The sequence below is a fragment of the Peromyscus leucopus genome, chromosome 10 (assembly GCF_004664715.2).
Source record: "Peromyscus leucopus breed LL Stock chromosome 10, UCI_PerLeu_2.1, whole genome shotgun sequence".
Lineage (NCBI taxonomy): Eukaryota > Metazoa > Chordata > Mammalia > Rodentia > Cricetidae > Peromyscus > Peromyscus leucopus.
Window position 1 is genome coordinate 82392761 of NC_051071.1, and position 15716 is coordinate 82408476.

The 15716-nt window shown below is 48.0% G+C and overlaps 1 protein-coding gene across 1 annotated transcript; it reads left to right on the plus strand.

Moving 5' to 3' along the window:
• The first annotated feature begins 10362 nt into the window (after positions 1-10362).
• On the plus strand, positions 10363-14897 carry Prdm8 (PR/SET domain 8). The gene is given in 4 exon segments (XM_028873151.2): positions 10363-10960; positions 11811-12039; positions 12469-13353; positions 13356-14897. Coding segments are annotated over 4 exon segments (2091 nt in total). The 5' UTR covers positions 10363-10741; the 3' UTR covers positions 14114-14897.
• Positions 14898-15716: the final 819 nt, after the last annotated feature.

Here is a 15716-nt window from a genome sequence, read left to right on the forward strand (position 1 = left end):
AGAGCAAGGAGCTGAACCCGGTGTCGCTCCTCGGGTGGGACAGTGAGCCTGCTAGGCCGGTTCTTCTTGGGTCGGTGCTCTAGGCTTCTGACTAAGGAGGATGTTCGTTAATGAAGGCGTTGAGACCTCCCCAGGATGTCAAAGACTGAAATGAAACTAACCCTGGCTCACGGAAGTAATCCCTTACCATCTGCCCAGCAACTGGCTTTCCAAAGCTAGCTCGCCCTTGTTCCCTCACCGAGTCCTCACTGCAATCCCGAGGCAGCTCTTGCCAGCTAGTTCAATTGCAGGAAAACGGAAGCTGAGCTAGGTCACTGGCAGCCAGCTAGTGAGAGTGCTAACATCGCCGGCACTCGCAAAAGCTGGGCGATCTGCCAGGGCTAGGTCATGCACCAGAGCAGGTGGAAAGTGATGCTGGCGAAGAAGTGAAGGAGTATTACTCTCCAAGCAGGGTTCGCCCTGGAGACCCCGTTCTACAACAACCAACCGCCCGGCACCTCGCTTTGGCATTAACTGAGAGGAGGCTGTTGGGAGGTTAGGCAGTCTGGGAAATGTGACAGACCCTTAGGATTTCTCTGGGCCTCTGCCTTAAGGAGAGTGCCTAGCACACTGGTTGGCCTGTCCCTGCTCCAAGTTCAAGGTTCCTCCAGCCTCTCTCAACCTGGTCCCCTCCACTTGCTGTGGGCGGTACCCCTTTCCCTTCCCAGGTGACATCTTCGGCCATCAGCTCTGCATTCTGGTGAATTAATGCAAATATTATGGATCCCTGGCTATATTCAAGTCTGGGAAATATTGTTGGGTGCTCCCTCCTTGAGGCCTGTGGTTTGGCCTTCTCTGGAAGATTCTTAGCTCTGTCGCTATTGCTGAGACATGGGCACCGACAATCCAGACATCAGAAACTTTCCAGACCCCGCAGCAGTGCCCATACTTTGCCTTGCTCCCAAGCTCTGAGTTCAGATTCAGTGTTAAGGGGTCTTGGGATACAGCACCCAGTGAGTCTAGGGAGGAAATGTAATCTGCTGTAGTCAATATGCATTGGCTTTCTCCACAAGTGAAGAGAAACCCTATTTGCATGCAAACAATATGCTAGGACCTCAGATAGACCTAAGATCTTGTGATGCTGAGGGGCATATGCTCACACACAGACACCACACAGTAAAATTATATTGAGAAAATATATTTTTACTATTTTGCCTCTCTCCGGGGCCAATAGCTTTATCATATGACTTACCTTGAATTGTATTCTCAAAACAGTGTCACATGAAGACATGCAGCAAGGAGCATTGAGTCCGTTATAGGCATGCAGCCAAGGAAAGTAAGAGAAAGTCATATTTTTAATTGCTAATTTCAACAACTTTCACATCGTCGTAAATACACAGGCATACAGAAAAAGGGTTAACATTTTTTGGGGGGGGGTTGTTTGTTTGTTTGGATAGAAGATGACAATTCAAATGTCAAGGAAGCCAAGAGTCAGCCTGAAGTAGAAAGAAAGTCAGCACTGAAGTTGGTTGGCCTCTCTTGTTACCAGGCTTTGGGGGGGGCAGGTGTCCATGTAGGTCCCTACACATTAGGAACATCTCTGTGTGTCTTCAGTTATGGTCCTTGGGAGGGGAAGGCCCTAGGGGCAGGGTGATGCTGCTTTAGGATAGGTTCTAAAGGAAAGGAAGGAATTCACTCCAACAGCAGGTACAGCACATCTGAAGCAAGAGATGCAAAACTCCGAGGAGGGCAGGAGAAGATGGAAGATGTGGGCATCTCTCGGGGTGAATGTGGCCTCCAGTTGAAAATTGCCATTTATGTACTCCTCAATATTTGAATTTCAATTTCACTCTAAAAAGGTTACAGTCATCTATAGATAGATAGATAGACAGACAGACAGACAGATGGAACCATGAGTGAAGTGCACAGTTGTTTTGGCCTACATTGAATTTGAGGCCTAGGCAATCACAAATATTACAATCATTATAGTCAATTATGTTTACTTGGGAATATTTCAAAAAGATTCATTTGGAAATTTAAATATAATCCATTTTTTTAAAACATGAGTTCTTGTTAAAATCTATGGAGGCTCATTGATATACTGTAACCGGTATATCCTATTGCTAGGGACTCCCATGCCAGCGTGAGAAGTAGCTTTCCATCTAATTCATTCAAAAGAGCAAACATGCATGTCAACCCCACTGCAGAGTTTCCTCCACCTCATGAAGTACACTCCCTGCCATCTGTCACATCTATGATGTTACTATTGCTTCTGACAAGCTTTTCACCTTTGAGTTTTTAAGGATACTACTTCTCCAAGTATTCTCATTGAAAACCATATTTGCTGGTGATTTTAAGTACTTTTAAAAATATGTTGAAAGTTATAGGCTTTCCACAATACATTTGAGAAGACATCCTCTACTGATGTTAAATTAATTTATGGAACACCTGTTGTCCATTTGCACTGAAATCATGGAAGATGGCTTGTACTCCAACAGTTCAAATGGCAATGCAAGCAGAGGAGTCATTTAAATTGGATTTTAGGAGGACTTCTAAAACTCTTACAAAGCAATGTGAATCTCACTGTTGTTACTATTGGTATTCCCAAAGGTCTCAAAAAGTATACCACCATTAGCAAATTCCAACCTAGAAAGGCCTGAGCTTGTGTGTACTCTGGATAGACTCCTTCCCTAAGAGAAGAAATGCTTTTCTGCTCACTCCCACCAAACAATTCCTTGCAGGGCAAGTGCTTATCTGTTCAAAAGGCCAGCTGGAATTAGGCACCAGGGAATGAGTCTGCCTGGGAAATGCACATAGTGTGCCTGATCAGTGCCTCCCTCCCCACTGATCGGGTTTCTCTTTGTAGCTCTGGCTGTCCTGGAACTCACTCAGTAGACCTGGCTGGCCTAGAACTCACTGAGATCCCCCTGACTCTGCCTCCCAAAGTGCTGGGATTAAAGTCTAGAGTTATAGTTTGAAATGAGGCATGGGGTAGATAGAGTTCAGGTGTTGAATGTCAGGGTAAGATCTTTCTCCTGGCTGAGTGAAGAAATCTGTTATAAGGTCTCTCAGCTTGGTGACATTCTCCAGACTTAAGCCAGCTTCATCAAAAGTCTCTCTCTTCACTGTTAGACATGCCAAGATCCCACCCTGGCTGGCATTGATGAGGAGTGCTGAGCAGTTCTCCTTAGTAATCTGTTGCTCTTTTGTTCCGCTCACCTTTCATAGTGCTATTGATGGCCAGTGGTGTCAGAGTCTGGGAAGAGTTCAAGAATCTACAGACCTGACAGAAAACTAGCTGTCCCTTGAGAGATCTCTAGACATTCATCTAGGGAGTGGTAGAAAGGCTGGCATTATCCAAGGGTCAATATACTAGACTAGGTTCACACATCCTCCCCATCCAGGTGAGTGGGAAGCATTGATTTTTAGATTAATAGTGTATCATTTCAGACTGCTAGCCCTTCTGGAACTTGTATTCAGAAGCCATTGAGCCAGTAGGCTACCACTCAGATCCAAGAAGGGATGGCAGAGCAAGGCATGAATGACACATGCCTTTAAAGACTACCCGGCTCTCAGATCGACCCCCAAAGAACTGAGAGGAAGGTAGATTGTAATCACAATGATGCCAAGGGGAACAGCACTAAAGACGACTGAAGAAAAAAAGAAAGGAAAGAAAGTCTTTTTTTCTTTCCTTCTTTTCCTCTGAAGAGGCACAGTGAGGAGAGTGTGAAGAATACGAACTTCTTCCTGACACGCTGTAGAATTATCCATCCCATGAGATGGATGATTTCCCAGGACCAGACCAGGAAGCACATTTTTTAAAAAATAACCACCCAGTGGTTATTAAAGCTATAATACCCCAGGAGAGGGATAGACCTAAACTGAGCTTACCATATACACTTGTAAAACACAAATTGTTCACAATGTTGGTGAACCTTTATGCTCAGCAAGACATAAAACAAATAATGAGATTCGTATCTCACTCTCTTTCTAAACTCACCAGTTATCATCCTCAATAAAAGAAAGTGGTAGCCTGGTGTCGTGGCACACGCCTTTACTTCCAGCACTGGGGAGGCAGAGGCAGATGGATATCTGAGTTCAAGGCCAGCCTGATCTACAGATTGAGTTCTAGGACAGCCAAGGTTATATAGAGAAACCACGAAAAAGAAACCATGTCTCACTCCCCTCATTCCAGCCCCCCCCATTCCAGCCCCCCCCCCCAAAGAATAAGAAAATGAACTGACCCATCATCAATAGTTTTGGTATCTGACAGGTGTTTCGCCCAAACCAGTGGCACATTGCCCATGGTTTCTGCTTCTAAATACAAATCATCAGTCATATTTTTCCCTTAGAAGACTCCTCATTCCGAGAGATGAAGTAAGATAATATCATGCTGCACTGGAAGTTCCTTCTCTCTCTCTCTCTCTCTCTCTCTCTCTCTCTCTCTCTCTCTCTCTCTCTCTCTCTCTCTCTCCAACTCTGATGTCCTCTTCTGCAGACATCCCTGTAGGAACTTAACCAGCTTGGGAAGAGCTGCTACCTTCGGCTTCCTGCATATCCTCTCATGTCTGAGAACAATGTTCCCTTCATCTCTAAGAATAATCCTCTGTGCACTATGAATTGCCAAACTCTTTTGGTCACCAAGACTGTGCTGGTAGATTGCTTTGGCAATGGGATTAGAGATGGAAACCAAGACCTAGACAGACATAGAAAAACAAAACGATGTGTTCTTGCTAACAGTGGCCAATCCTTATGTGACATCTTCTCAGAGAAGTCATTGTTTTTCTCCTGTGGTGGCCCTGCTTCTTAAGCCGGAGGGAGAAATTCACTGAGGACCAAACTTCACTCCTTGTCCTTTCTTCACTCTCTCCTGTAGGTCAATAATCATCCATCAGCTTCTCTCGCCTTCTCTTCCACAGCAGCACTACCATGGTCTACCTGTGTGTTTGTTGCCACAGCTGCTAGAAACCCTGCCAAAGCAGAGCAGAGTGAGTGCTCTTGCTCATTACGAGTGGCACTTTAGTTGGAAATAAACCCCCAGGAAAGAGCTCCAAGTACATTCATAAACCCAGTGTTCTATTTCACTGCATAAAACTATTGAGTGCAGTGTGTTTTTATAGCACTGTCTGAGGCTGAATAAATGTCTCAACTCCTCATTTAGCATTGCTAAAATCCAGTAAGTGATTTCAAAGTAGTTTGTGTACTACCTTGGCCCATACATTGCTAGAAAAATAAAAATAATGGTGGAGTTTATTAATGTTCTATTAATGATAGTCATTTTGACCACGTATACGACCAAATAAAATATATATACCACTTAAAATACTTAAAAATGGAAGCCTCTGAAGCAGGAATTTCAGCATAACTGTTTGTGTGGATATGTCAGACATTTATTTGGTCTTCAAACAAAAGAGCAACTCAGATCCATCAATGTGAGGGATTTTAAAATTTAGACACTTTAACTTAAAAGCAGAAGGGACATTTACTTAAAGGATGAACAAAAATGAGATGAAACATCTTTTGATCAGATTCTTTAAAAAAAAATCTCACCTTGGAGCTGGAGGGTAGCTCAGTGGTAGAGAACTTGAGGAAGGTAGGCCTCTCTTCCTCCTGATGTACTGAATTCTAGGTTCCCTCCAGTTTTAGATTTGAAAACCAAGCTCATCAACTCCCACATGAAATGCCAGAGACATTCTTTATTTTTCACCAGGTAGAAACAAGAATTCAGTACACCAGCAGAAACAGAAAGAGAAAGGAGGCATAACACTGGAGGAGAAAAAAGTCAGACACAAGAAAAACACCCTCCATTACGAGAGTTCATTTTCTGGAAGCCTTCTGAAGTGGAATGGGGGGTTGGGTGTTTACAGGATGTATGGAGATTGTTAAAATGCATGGGCAGATGATGTTTTCTGGGAAAAACAAACTTGGTGTTTTCTAAAGGATAACCAAAGCAGACACAAAGCTCTGTTCTGTTCAACTCATTAATGGAGCTGAGTTCCCCCAGCTTGTGTCCCCCTTAAGGCTTGTGTTACCTGGACCAGGCCTTAGTTTCTACCCCACCACAGCCCTATGAGAACTGATTTTCTTACATTTTTGGTTGTGAGCCTTGCCTCATCTCTTCAGTCCTAGAACTTATTTTTCTCTCATGCCTTTCTATTGCTTACATTTGGACCTTTCTGGTCTTTCATGGCTTTCCTTCTTTAATTCACTTAAATATCTTGCCTGTATTCTTTTACCCAGGGGCTTATTTTCCATATCTGAGACAACTCTTTCAACATTTCTAATGCTCCGATCCTTTCTTTAAAATATCAGTATGGGGATGCTGTGAGAAAGAGAGAAGGGGGGCAGGAGAAGCGGGAGGAGCGTAAGGAGGAGAAGGAGGAGAGGAGGAGAATGCAGAGGGTTCAGAATGAGGAGAAATCAATGGAGTTGTAAGAAAGTTGATGGCTAAATACAGCTGCAGACTCTTACATGGAGATATTTGAAGACTGCCATTTCACTGAACTCCTTCACCAGGATATTTTAAACTGAACAGACTTAGAGAGGAGAAAGGACATTTGGGAGTTGAAGAAGAGCTGCTGTTCAGGAACTTTCTTTGGAATGTCAGGTGTTAGCCTTGAAGTCAAGTGAGAACTTTGACCTTTCTCCTGGTCTATGATGATTGGCACCCGGCCCTTCCTCCAGCCCCAGCTTAGTTCTAGCTGGGGATTCTGCCTCATCAGGACTGGCAACCTTCTGGAGGAGGTGAAAAGAAAAGACTCCGGAGATGTGAACTTCTAGGAAATTCCCTACTTTTCTCCAATGCGCATTCTTCCCTGGCGGCAGGTACCTACAAGGAAAGACACTGATGGTGTGTTGGTGTGTTGCTGGCCGAGAGAGAGAGAGAGAGAGAGAGAGAGAGAGAGAGAGAGAGAGAGAGAGAGAGAGAGAGAGAGGAGAGATCTCAGAACTGCATGAGGACCATACTGTCCTCTACCAACCCTTCATAAGCTCACCCTGAGAGGCAGGGACAGAGATTGTCTCCTTAAATCCTGGTCCTGCCTCTTGCTCTTTAGGGAGTGAGTAAACTGTACAATTGAATTTATACTAAACCTGACCTATTGCCCAATTGAATGCACTGGGAGTGGGGGGTCGGAATTGTGGGGATCGTTTCTGCCTCTCAAAGGCCTTTCTTCCCTTAGGAATGGAAAGCTACCAGAGAGAAACAGCCTGAGAGCCCGCTCCCCCCCCCCCCCCCCCCCCCGTCATTGTGTTGTGGCCCCTGCAGAATGAGTAAACTCTCCGTCTGTCAAAGACCTCAAGTCATTAGCATCAGCTGCTTCTCTAAAGGACAAGCCAGCGCCTCTAAGTGGCTTAGCGCACCAACGAGGCTCCGGAGACAGCCTCACTCCTGTGACTCCATCCACTCGTCCATCAGCGGTTGGATATGAAAAGCTCTTGAGAGCCCGTCTCAGTAATAATTTTTATTTTACTTTGAACCATCCTCCCTTTACCCCGAGGTCTTAGAATCCCGGTCGCTCTTCCCATTATGGGTCCCCTTGGGGACCACACAGTACACGATACAGAGGGTGAAAAGCTTTAACACCTGAGTCCAACGAGTCAGGCTCTTCCCAGCAATGTTCTCGCAGCCCATACCCACTCAGGGACCCTTTTCCTGGGACCGGAAGACCACTGAAGTCCCTTTAGGAGGTCTGGCATCGTTCCAGATTTATCTTCTTACCCCATCCCTTAGGGCAGGAGAGGGCTAAGCCAAGTTCCCAGGAAAGCGCATCCCTTGGTCCCCCGAATTTACAGGGGACTCCCTGCTAGGGAGGGAGAATGCCTTTTAAGAGAGCTGGGGTTGTCACTTCCTAGGTCACTAGCCTCACAGATTAGCTGCAGCTCAATAGCCAGAGAATCCCTCGGGGCAAATCCTCCCCCTTTCTTTGGGCTACAGCACTCAAACTCTGGGGACATATGCGAGCAGTCCACTTGCTGGCAACAGAGCCAGCTCCTTGTCCTAGGTCCTCCTAGTAAAACGGAAAAGAACCGCTCTGCTCCTTCGGGTACCTTCCTTTCCAGAGCCTGAAAGTGATTTTGCCATCCCAGGAGTCCCAGAGGGCCCCAGCCGCAGGAGGAGGCGAGCCAGGCTGCTCTTGGGGAGGCTTTACCACTTGGGGAAGGAGCTCAGGATCTGCCTGGCTCTGGCAGGCCGGAGAAGCCAGGCTTTCGGCGCGGCGCGGGAGGGAGCTCCCAGACCAGCAAGAGTTAAAGGGAGGGGACGTGGGCTGTCACGCGTCATTGGGCAGATTATGTGCAGCAAACAAAAAGTGTGTGTCTGCGTGCCAGTCAGTCATTGCATCGGGTCCATCTGTACAACTCGCCTCCTCTCTCTCTCTCTCTCTCTCTCTCTCTCTCTCTCTCTCTCTCTCTCTCTCTCTCTCAATCTATCTGCATCTCTCTTCTCTCTTTGGACAGGACCTACAAGACTGACATCGACACCTCTTGACATGGAGATAACACTAATGTAATAGGCAGAAAGGAACACTGGGGTGCACCCTCTCGGTTCCAGGTGGCCTTATTTGGGAGACTCGGTCCTGACCTTATTTCTGGTAAGTCTATTTGCATTGACGTTGGGGGTGGGGAGTGGGAAAAGGGCAGGTTGAGTGGAAAGAGTGGGGGGGAAATTGCCTTCTTTCTCCTCGTTATCTGGAAGATAGGAGAGAAGCGATTGCTGAATGTTATCTCCACTGCCAATAAGATTATACAAAGGGAGGAGCGGGTGGGAGCACTTTGCGGGAGAAGCAAGGGACTGGGGAGCTCGCGGCAGGCAGACAATGCCAGCCCGGAGTGGAGGGAGACCATCCGGCAGCCGCGACAGCAGCGACCGGTTTTAGCGAGCCCACCCGGCTCTAGGTTTCCCCGGAGAATCTGCGGAGGAAGAGAACCCGGGGCCTAGGGATAGGCGTCGGGCTGTGAAAGACTAGCTGGGTTCTGCCTATGGCTTATTGTGGCTGGCTTGCGTCGTGGCGGCCACCGTGGCAACACCGACCGCTATTAGCCCGGGCGTGGGACCTTTTCGCTGTATTGTTAGTTAGAACTGCATTTTAATGACTTCGTCCCTGCTGTTGCCGAAGTAGTGGGCGATCTCCTGTCACAATGAAACACTTCTGTGAAAGATACTTTCAAAAAGCGAGGCAGAAATCAAGGTACAAAACATTGAAATGCAGGCAACTGGGGAGAGAGAGAGTGGGATTCTGTTGAAAGGGAGCCAAGATAACCTGTATTCTGCAATGTATTTGATCCGCAATTGGAAACCAAAACGGGATGGAACGCATTCAGGACAGAGGGTAGCATCCAAACTTTCAATTTTGTGGTTGTTTTCCTTACTCCCGCTGTCTGGAAGACATACTTGCCATTTGGGGCATATGAAAGAATGACTAGAAAAGAGCCTGACTGGAGTTTCAGGCATTACCTTTTTATCACATTTGTAAGACTAAATTGGTTACTAGATGCTGATAAAAATACACATCGCCAATATTGTTCTTTAATGAGCTGCTAGCTGTATAAGAAAAGAGTAAGACGGATGCTCCCCTGCCACTTAAATTATATAAATATAGAGAAATCGCCGTCAATGGTGAAATTACTAGGGAAAAGTCAACTTAGAGGACTCATTAGATCACTCAGAAAAAAAAAAATGACACGACCAGCTAAAAGCTAGTTTAAATATCTTAAATTATTGCTTTCTTTAAGTGCTAAGTTTTGTAGGGGGTGTCCAGTGGCTGAGGAAGGAAACCTTCCCTGTATGACAGCTTAATAGAGAGCCCTCCACTGGGGCATTACTTTCTAAATTGCTACGGATTAAACAGCTGGAGGGTCCACGGAGGACCATTCAAGCAGGGCTGCCCCCTCTTGCCTGAACAGGGAGATACCCAGGGATGGGAGCATTCACCAATCATTGCACACTGTATCTCAGACGGGGGATACTTGAGGCCTGCCCTATACCTGCTCGCTTCATGGGCCACAAGCAACTCAATCCACCCCCTTGTATAACAAGGTAACTGGGATTCAACCTCATCCATAAATAAGCATGTCAGAAAAAAAATAATTACCTCTGCTTGCTGTTTTTAATTAAAGCCTCGGAGGGACGGTGTTGGATTATGGTAATGAGCAGACATGCGTCCCTTCTTGTAGGCTGCAGAGAAAGGTTAGCTGACACAGAATTAGTGGCCCTGACACTCCACTCGAAATCCATTCGCCATGCTCCGCTGTCCCCCGCCTGCTAGCTAAGGCTGCTCCCCTCGTTAGAAGAAAAGAAGAAATTAGGCACTGGGTCCAGTACATAGGAAGACAGACTTTCCCCCAAGGGTTAAAAGTTTTTTTTTTTTTGGGGGGGGGGTTGTATTCAGTCAGAAAAAAATCTACATATGCTGGTTTAAAAAAAACCCACCTTCACCTCCAAAGCTCACTCTATGCACCCCAAAGCAACGTAGATATGATCTAGTATTCACAAGCTCTTTATTTTCTTTTTCTCAAGCAGGAAGCATGCTCTCACGCTTCCCATTCCAGATATTTAAAAGGAAAGAATAATACTTTGAAGCTGGCATCTTTAAAACCTGCCAGATTGATCTGCTTTATTTTTAAAATAGGAGCTATGAAAGAAAAAAAAAAAAAGCCGGCAAGTGCAAAGAAAATATGTCTAGTAGCGGAAACTCTCTGCCGAGGTTCATAGCAGAAAAGGCAGTAACAACTCACTTCTTGTCCTGTCTATCTGTCTCCAGTGATGGAGGATTCAGGCATCCAGAGAGGCATCTGGGATGGAGATGCCAAAGCTGTTCAACAATGTCTGACAGATATTTTTACCAGTGTATATACAACCTGCGACATCCCAGAAAATGCCATATTCGGTCCCTGTGTTCTGAGCCATACTTCCCTGTATGACAGCATAGCTTTCATAGCCCTCAAGTCCACGGACAAGAGAACAGTACCTTACATCTTTCGGGTAAGTCTTCAGCTGGTACAGTGGAGGTGTCTGAGGGTGAGACTTCCTGTTGGGAATAAGCAAGGAACCATCCTAAGGACAATGTGATCATTTGAGCAATCATAGTGAACACAGCAAAAATTAGAAAAGAAAAACTAGACTCAAATTATCAACTGATTTTTTCTGAGAAAATTTGACTTGAAATACTAAGGATGTGGAAATCAGTGCCCTAGTTCTGGGTTTCGGGCAGATTAGGACTTCCTGAATTGCTAGGGAGACCTCTCTAGGGCTGGGACTGTTTACTTGGTAAGTACTCCCTGGAAGTACTTTTACAAGTATTGAGTATGTTTGTTTTCTAACCTGGGATGTCTCCTCATCTTCTGAACATTGCTTTCATAGTTAAGATTAGCTAGTGCTCGGGGTTTGTATTTAAATAAGAATGGCAATTGTTTTGGCAGCCAAGTATCCTAAATTGTGTTTGTAACAGGCCTCACGTTTCCTAGTCTTTCCTTTTTAAGAAAACCTGTATGTTAATCCTTCAAGCCGCGGTTAGTAAGATGGACATGAGTGCCATAGAATAATTTCTAAGATCCAAACCTGCCATTTACTTGTGAAACGCATGAAGTTCCCTCTACTTCTGTGATAACTGAAAATGAAATTCTGAATAGGCTAACCTATAAAACTGACTTAATGTCGCAAGGGATCATCATCTTGCCCGTTGACTACAAATATAGGGATGTGGTCCGACTCTGGTCAAGTTTTGCAAACTTGGTTTGGGATGTTAGGAGAGAACAAAAACCAAACAGAAGGAAAAACCCTGGTTTCCCTCCTTCACATGGACGGCCCTTCTTGTCTTTCTTGAACACTGTAGGTAGACACTTCAGCGGCAAATGGTTCCTCAGAAGGTCTCATGTGGCTGCGGCTGGTCCAATCAGCCAGAGATAAAGAAGAACAGAATCTCGAAGCTTACATAAAAAACGGACAGCTGTTCTACCGCTCTCTCCGCAGGATTGCCAAAGATGAGGAATTATTAGTTTGGTACGGGAAAGAACTGACTGAGTTACTCTTGCTCTATTCCTCTAGATCCCACAAAATGAACGGTAGGTTGGCTTGCGACCTGCGTGTGGGTCTGTCGCCAGCTGGGAAGAGGCACGGGGGAGCCGAGCATCAGGGATTAACCCAGGCTCCCGGCACACCTTGCTTCTCTTGGGTGTCTCATAGGCTAGAGTAAGTTTCTGAGGTGTCTGTCCAGAATACAGCTGGGACAGAAAGGGAAGGGAAAGATGGGGCTCACCTGGCTTGATAAATGTACTTCACCAAGTCAAGAAGCAAAGTTGTACCAAGTGGGATAGTATATTCTTTTCTCCGGCACTCAGCCCAGAGAGATAAAGTGGATTTGTTACGGGGATGATGGCTAAGTGGCCTGGGGGCAATGCTGACTAACCATGTGATGTGGTGTGTGTGTGTGTGTGTGTGTGTGTGTGTGTGTGTGTGTGTGTGTGTGTGTGTGTTGTTTGCTCACTAAGCAGGGTCGTCCCCTTACACATGCCTGGAATGCAGCCAACGTTTCCAGTTTGAGTTCCCCTACGTGGCGCATCTGCGATTCCGCTGCCCCAAGAGACTTCACAGCGCTGATGCGAATCCCCAAGACCAGCAAAGTGGCGGCGTGGGCACCAAGGACCACGGCGGCGGCGGTGGCAAAGAACAGCAGCAACAACCACAACAGCAACAGCAGCAGCAGCAGCAGCAGCAACAGGAGGCGCCCTTGGTCCCAGGCCCCAAATTCTGCAAAGCCGGACCCATGCACCACTACCCGGCTCCGTCCCCGGAGACTAGCAACCCACCGGCAGCCGCAGGTGCCGGCAGCGCCAAGCCGTCCACGGACTTCCACAACCTGGCTCGGGAACTCGAAAACTCCCGGGGAGGCAGCAGCTGTTCGGCCGCCCCGAGCGTCGGCGGGAGCCGCACCGGCCACCAGGAGGCGGAGCTGAGTCCCGACGGCGTCGCCGCGGGCGGCTGCAAAGGGAAGAGGAGGTTCCCGGAGGAGGCGGCCGCGGAGGGCGGCGGCGCGGGGCTGGCGGGTGGCCGTGCGCGCTTCTCGGAGCGGCCGCTGGCGACCTCCAAGGAGGAGCTGGTGTGCACGCCGCAGCAGTACCGCGCCGCGGGCAGCTACTTCGGCCTGGAGGAGAACGGCCGGCTCTTCGCGCCGCCCAGCCCCGAGACCGGAGAGGCGAAGCGCAGCGCTTTCGTGGAGGTGAAGAAGGCGGGCCGCGCGGCGGGCTTGCAGGAGGAGGTGGCGGCGGCGGACGGCGCGGGAGGCACAGCCGAGGACCCCGACGCGGGAGGCGGTGGCGGCGGCGGCGGCGGCGGCGGCGGCGGTGGCTCGACCACGCCCGCGGCCGTGTCGCCGGGGGCGCGGAGAAGCTGCTGGCCCCGCGGCCCGGAGGTGCGTTGCCCGGCCGGCTGGAGGGCGGGAGCCCCGCGCGCGGTAGCGCCTTCACCTCTGTGTCGCAACTGGGCGGCGGTGGCGGTGCCGGGACGGCGGGGACCGCCGGGGGCGCGGGGGGCGGTCAGGCGGCTGCCTCGGACGAGCGCAAGAGCGCCTTCTCGCAGCCGGCGCGCTCCTTCTCGCAGCTGTCCCCGCTGGTCCTGGGCCAGAAGCTAGGCGCACTGGAGCCGTGCCACCCGGGCGATGGCGTGGGCCCCACCAGACTCTACCCGGCCGCCGCCGATCCGCTGGCCGTGAAGCTGCAGGGGGCCGCGGACCTGAACGGAGCCTGCGGGCCCCTGGCGAGCGGGGGCGGCGGTGGCCTGCCCAAGCAGAGCCCCTTCCTCTACGCCACGGCCTTCTGGCCCAAGAGCTCGGCCGCGGCGGCGGCGGCGGCGGCGGCGGCCGCGGGGCCCCTGCAGCTGCAGTTGCCCTCGGCGCTCACGCTGCTGCCGCCCTCCTTCACCTCGCTCTGTCTGCCCGCGCAGAACTGGTGCGCCAAGTGCAACGCCTCCTTCCGCATGACCTCCGACCTGGTGTACCACATGCGGTCTCATCACAAAAAGGAGTATGCCATGGAGCCCCTGGTGAAGCGGCGTCGAGAGGAGAAGCTGAAGTGCCCCATTTGCAACGAGTCCTTCAGGGAGCGCCACCACCTCTCCAGGCACATGACCTCGCATAACTGATGCGGAAAGGACCCCGGCTTTCCAGGCGCGTGCACGCACCGTCAAGTCACCGGCAGGAACAGACACGCGAGGACGTCCACCACTTCCTAATGCCCCAAAACACTGCAACCAAACACGTGCACCACACAGGTCCCTCCCCTGGACAGGAGCCTCATCATCCAAATGTTTAACATGTTTAACGTGGGACACACACACACACACACACACACACACACACACACACATACACACTCTGGACAGGATGGTGGATTTTGGATTGGGTGGGTTGTTTGAGGGGTTTTCTTTTGAATGCACGGATTTTCACTTTCCCAAAAACAAAGGTACATTTAAAAAAAATCATATATTGCAACATATTGATGCATTTGTCATACGTTTCTACTTAAATTATTAAGCACTTATGGTTTAGATGTAATAATTATATGTAAGGACAAAATTTATTTTAGATATAAAGTAATGGAGGAAGGTGAGATGCTTTCTGCATTTCCGGATGACAGCTGTGTTCTTACAAAAAATAAACAAAATGAATAAAAAGGGGATCACCATTCAATTGAAGTTTCCAGGGGGAAGTGCATGTATCACGAAATGATTATGGACTTCAATGAAGAATGTCATCGATTATGTAAATATGTATTTCCTTTTAATACAAAGTGTAATTTTGTGCCAGTGAAATGGAGTCTGAATAGTTATGTGTTTCTTTTATCCCTAAAAAGATTTATTAAACTTTATAGTTTATCCAGGTATGTTGGATGCTTTGACAATAAATAACTATTTTCTTCAAAGCAAATATTTGGAAAGTTTTTAAAATTTTTTTGTAGGCCAGTACACTTTGGGTAGTTCATGCATCTTCACTGATGCCTTGAAAAGAAGGGAAGAGGTAGCCCGTGCCATTTTCATTTACTTAACTACAAGCCAGTTTTGAGACCAGAGTGTTGCTTGTCACTGGAAAATTCTTTAGTTGAAAAGTGTTAGGCTGACTGATCAAGAACAAATCACCTAGACACAGGGCTTGCCACACAGCTAACCTATCATGAAGTTGTCAGCATCCCTTCCAGAAGGAAGATAATCAACCAATCAGGTGACCAATTTTTGGACAGCATCTGGGAGAACTGATTTTCTTAAAAAGCCACTTTAGGGTCTAGAAATGATGCTTCCACCACGGGGTAGCCTACATTCTAGAACTTTCAGGTTTCTGCCATTCATTAAGGATTCCACAGAGAACTTGTAATCAGGTTGTAAAGATCGTGGTTTGATGGTCGTCAGAGTACTGAAGGGCCCAGTTTCAACAGCTGTTCTGCTGGGAGTGATCTTGAGACTGAAATACAGCAGCCCCAACTGGTTCTTTATGAAAAACCTCCCTATCTTCTGCAGCCACTGTCAACAACTCTGAGAGAACATCTGTGTATGTGTCTGGGGTGTGCACTGAGCTTTTAGACTAAAAACCAAAAGGTCGGTGAGCCTTTTGGGGCAGCATCCTCACACCCCAGAGTCCCAGGAACAGACTTATTTCTCCAGAGGTTGAGGCACCACCCTCACCCCCATCACCCACACAAACACTTTCATAGTCTGTTGATTTTCCCCTTATGTTGGAGAGATATTTGTGGAT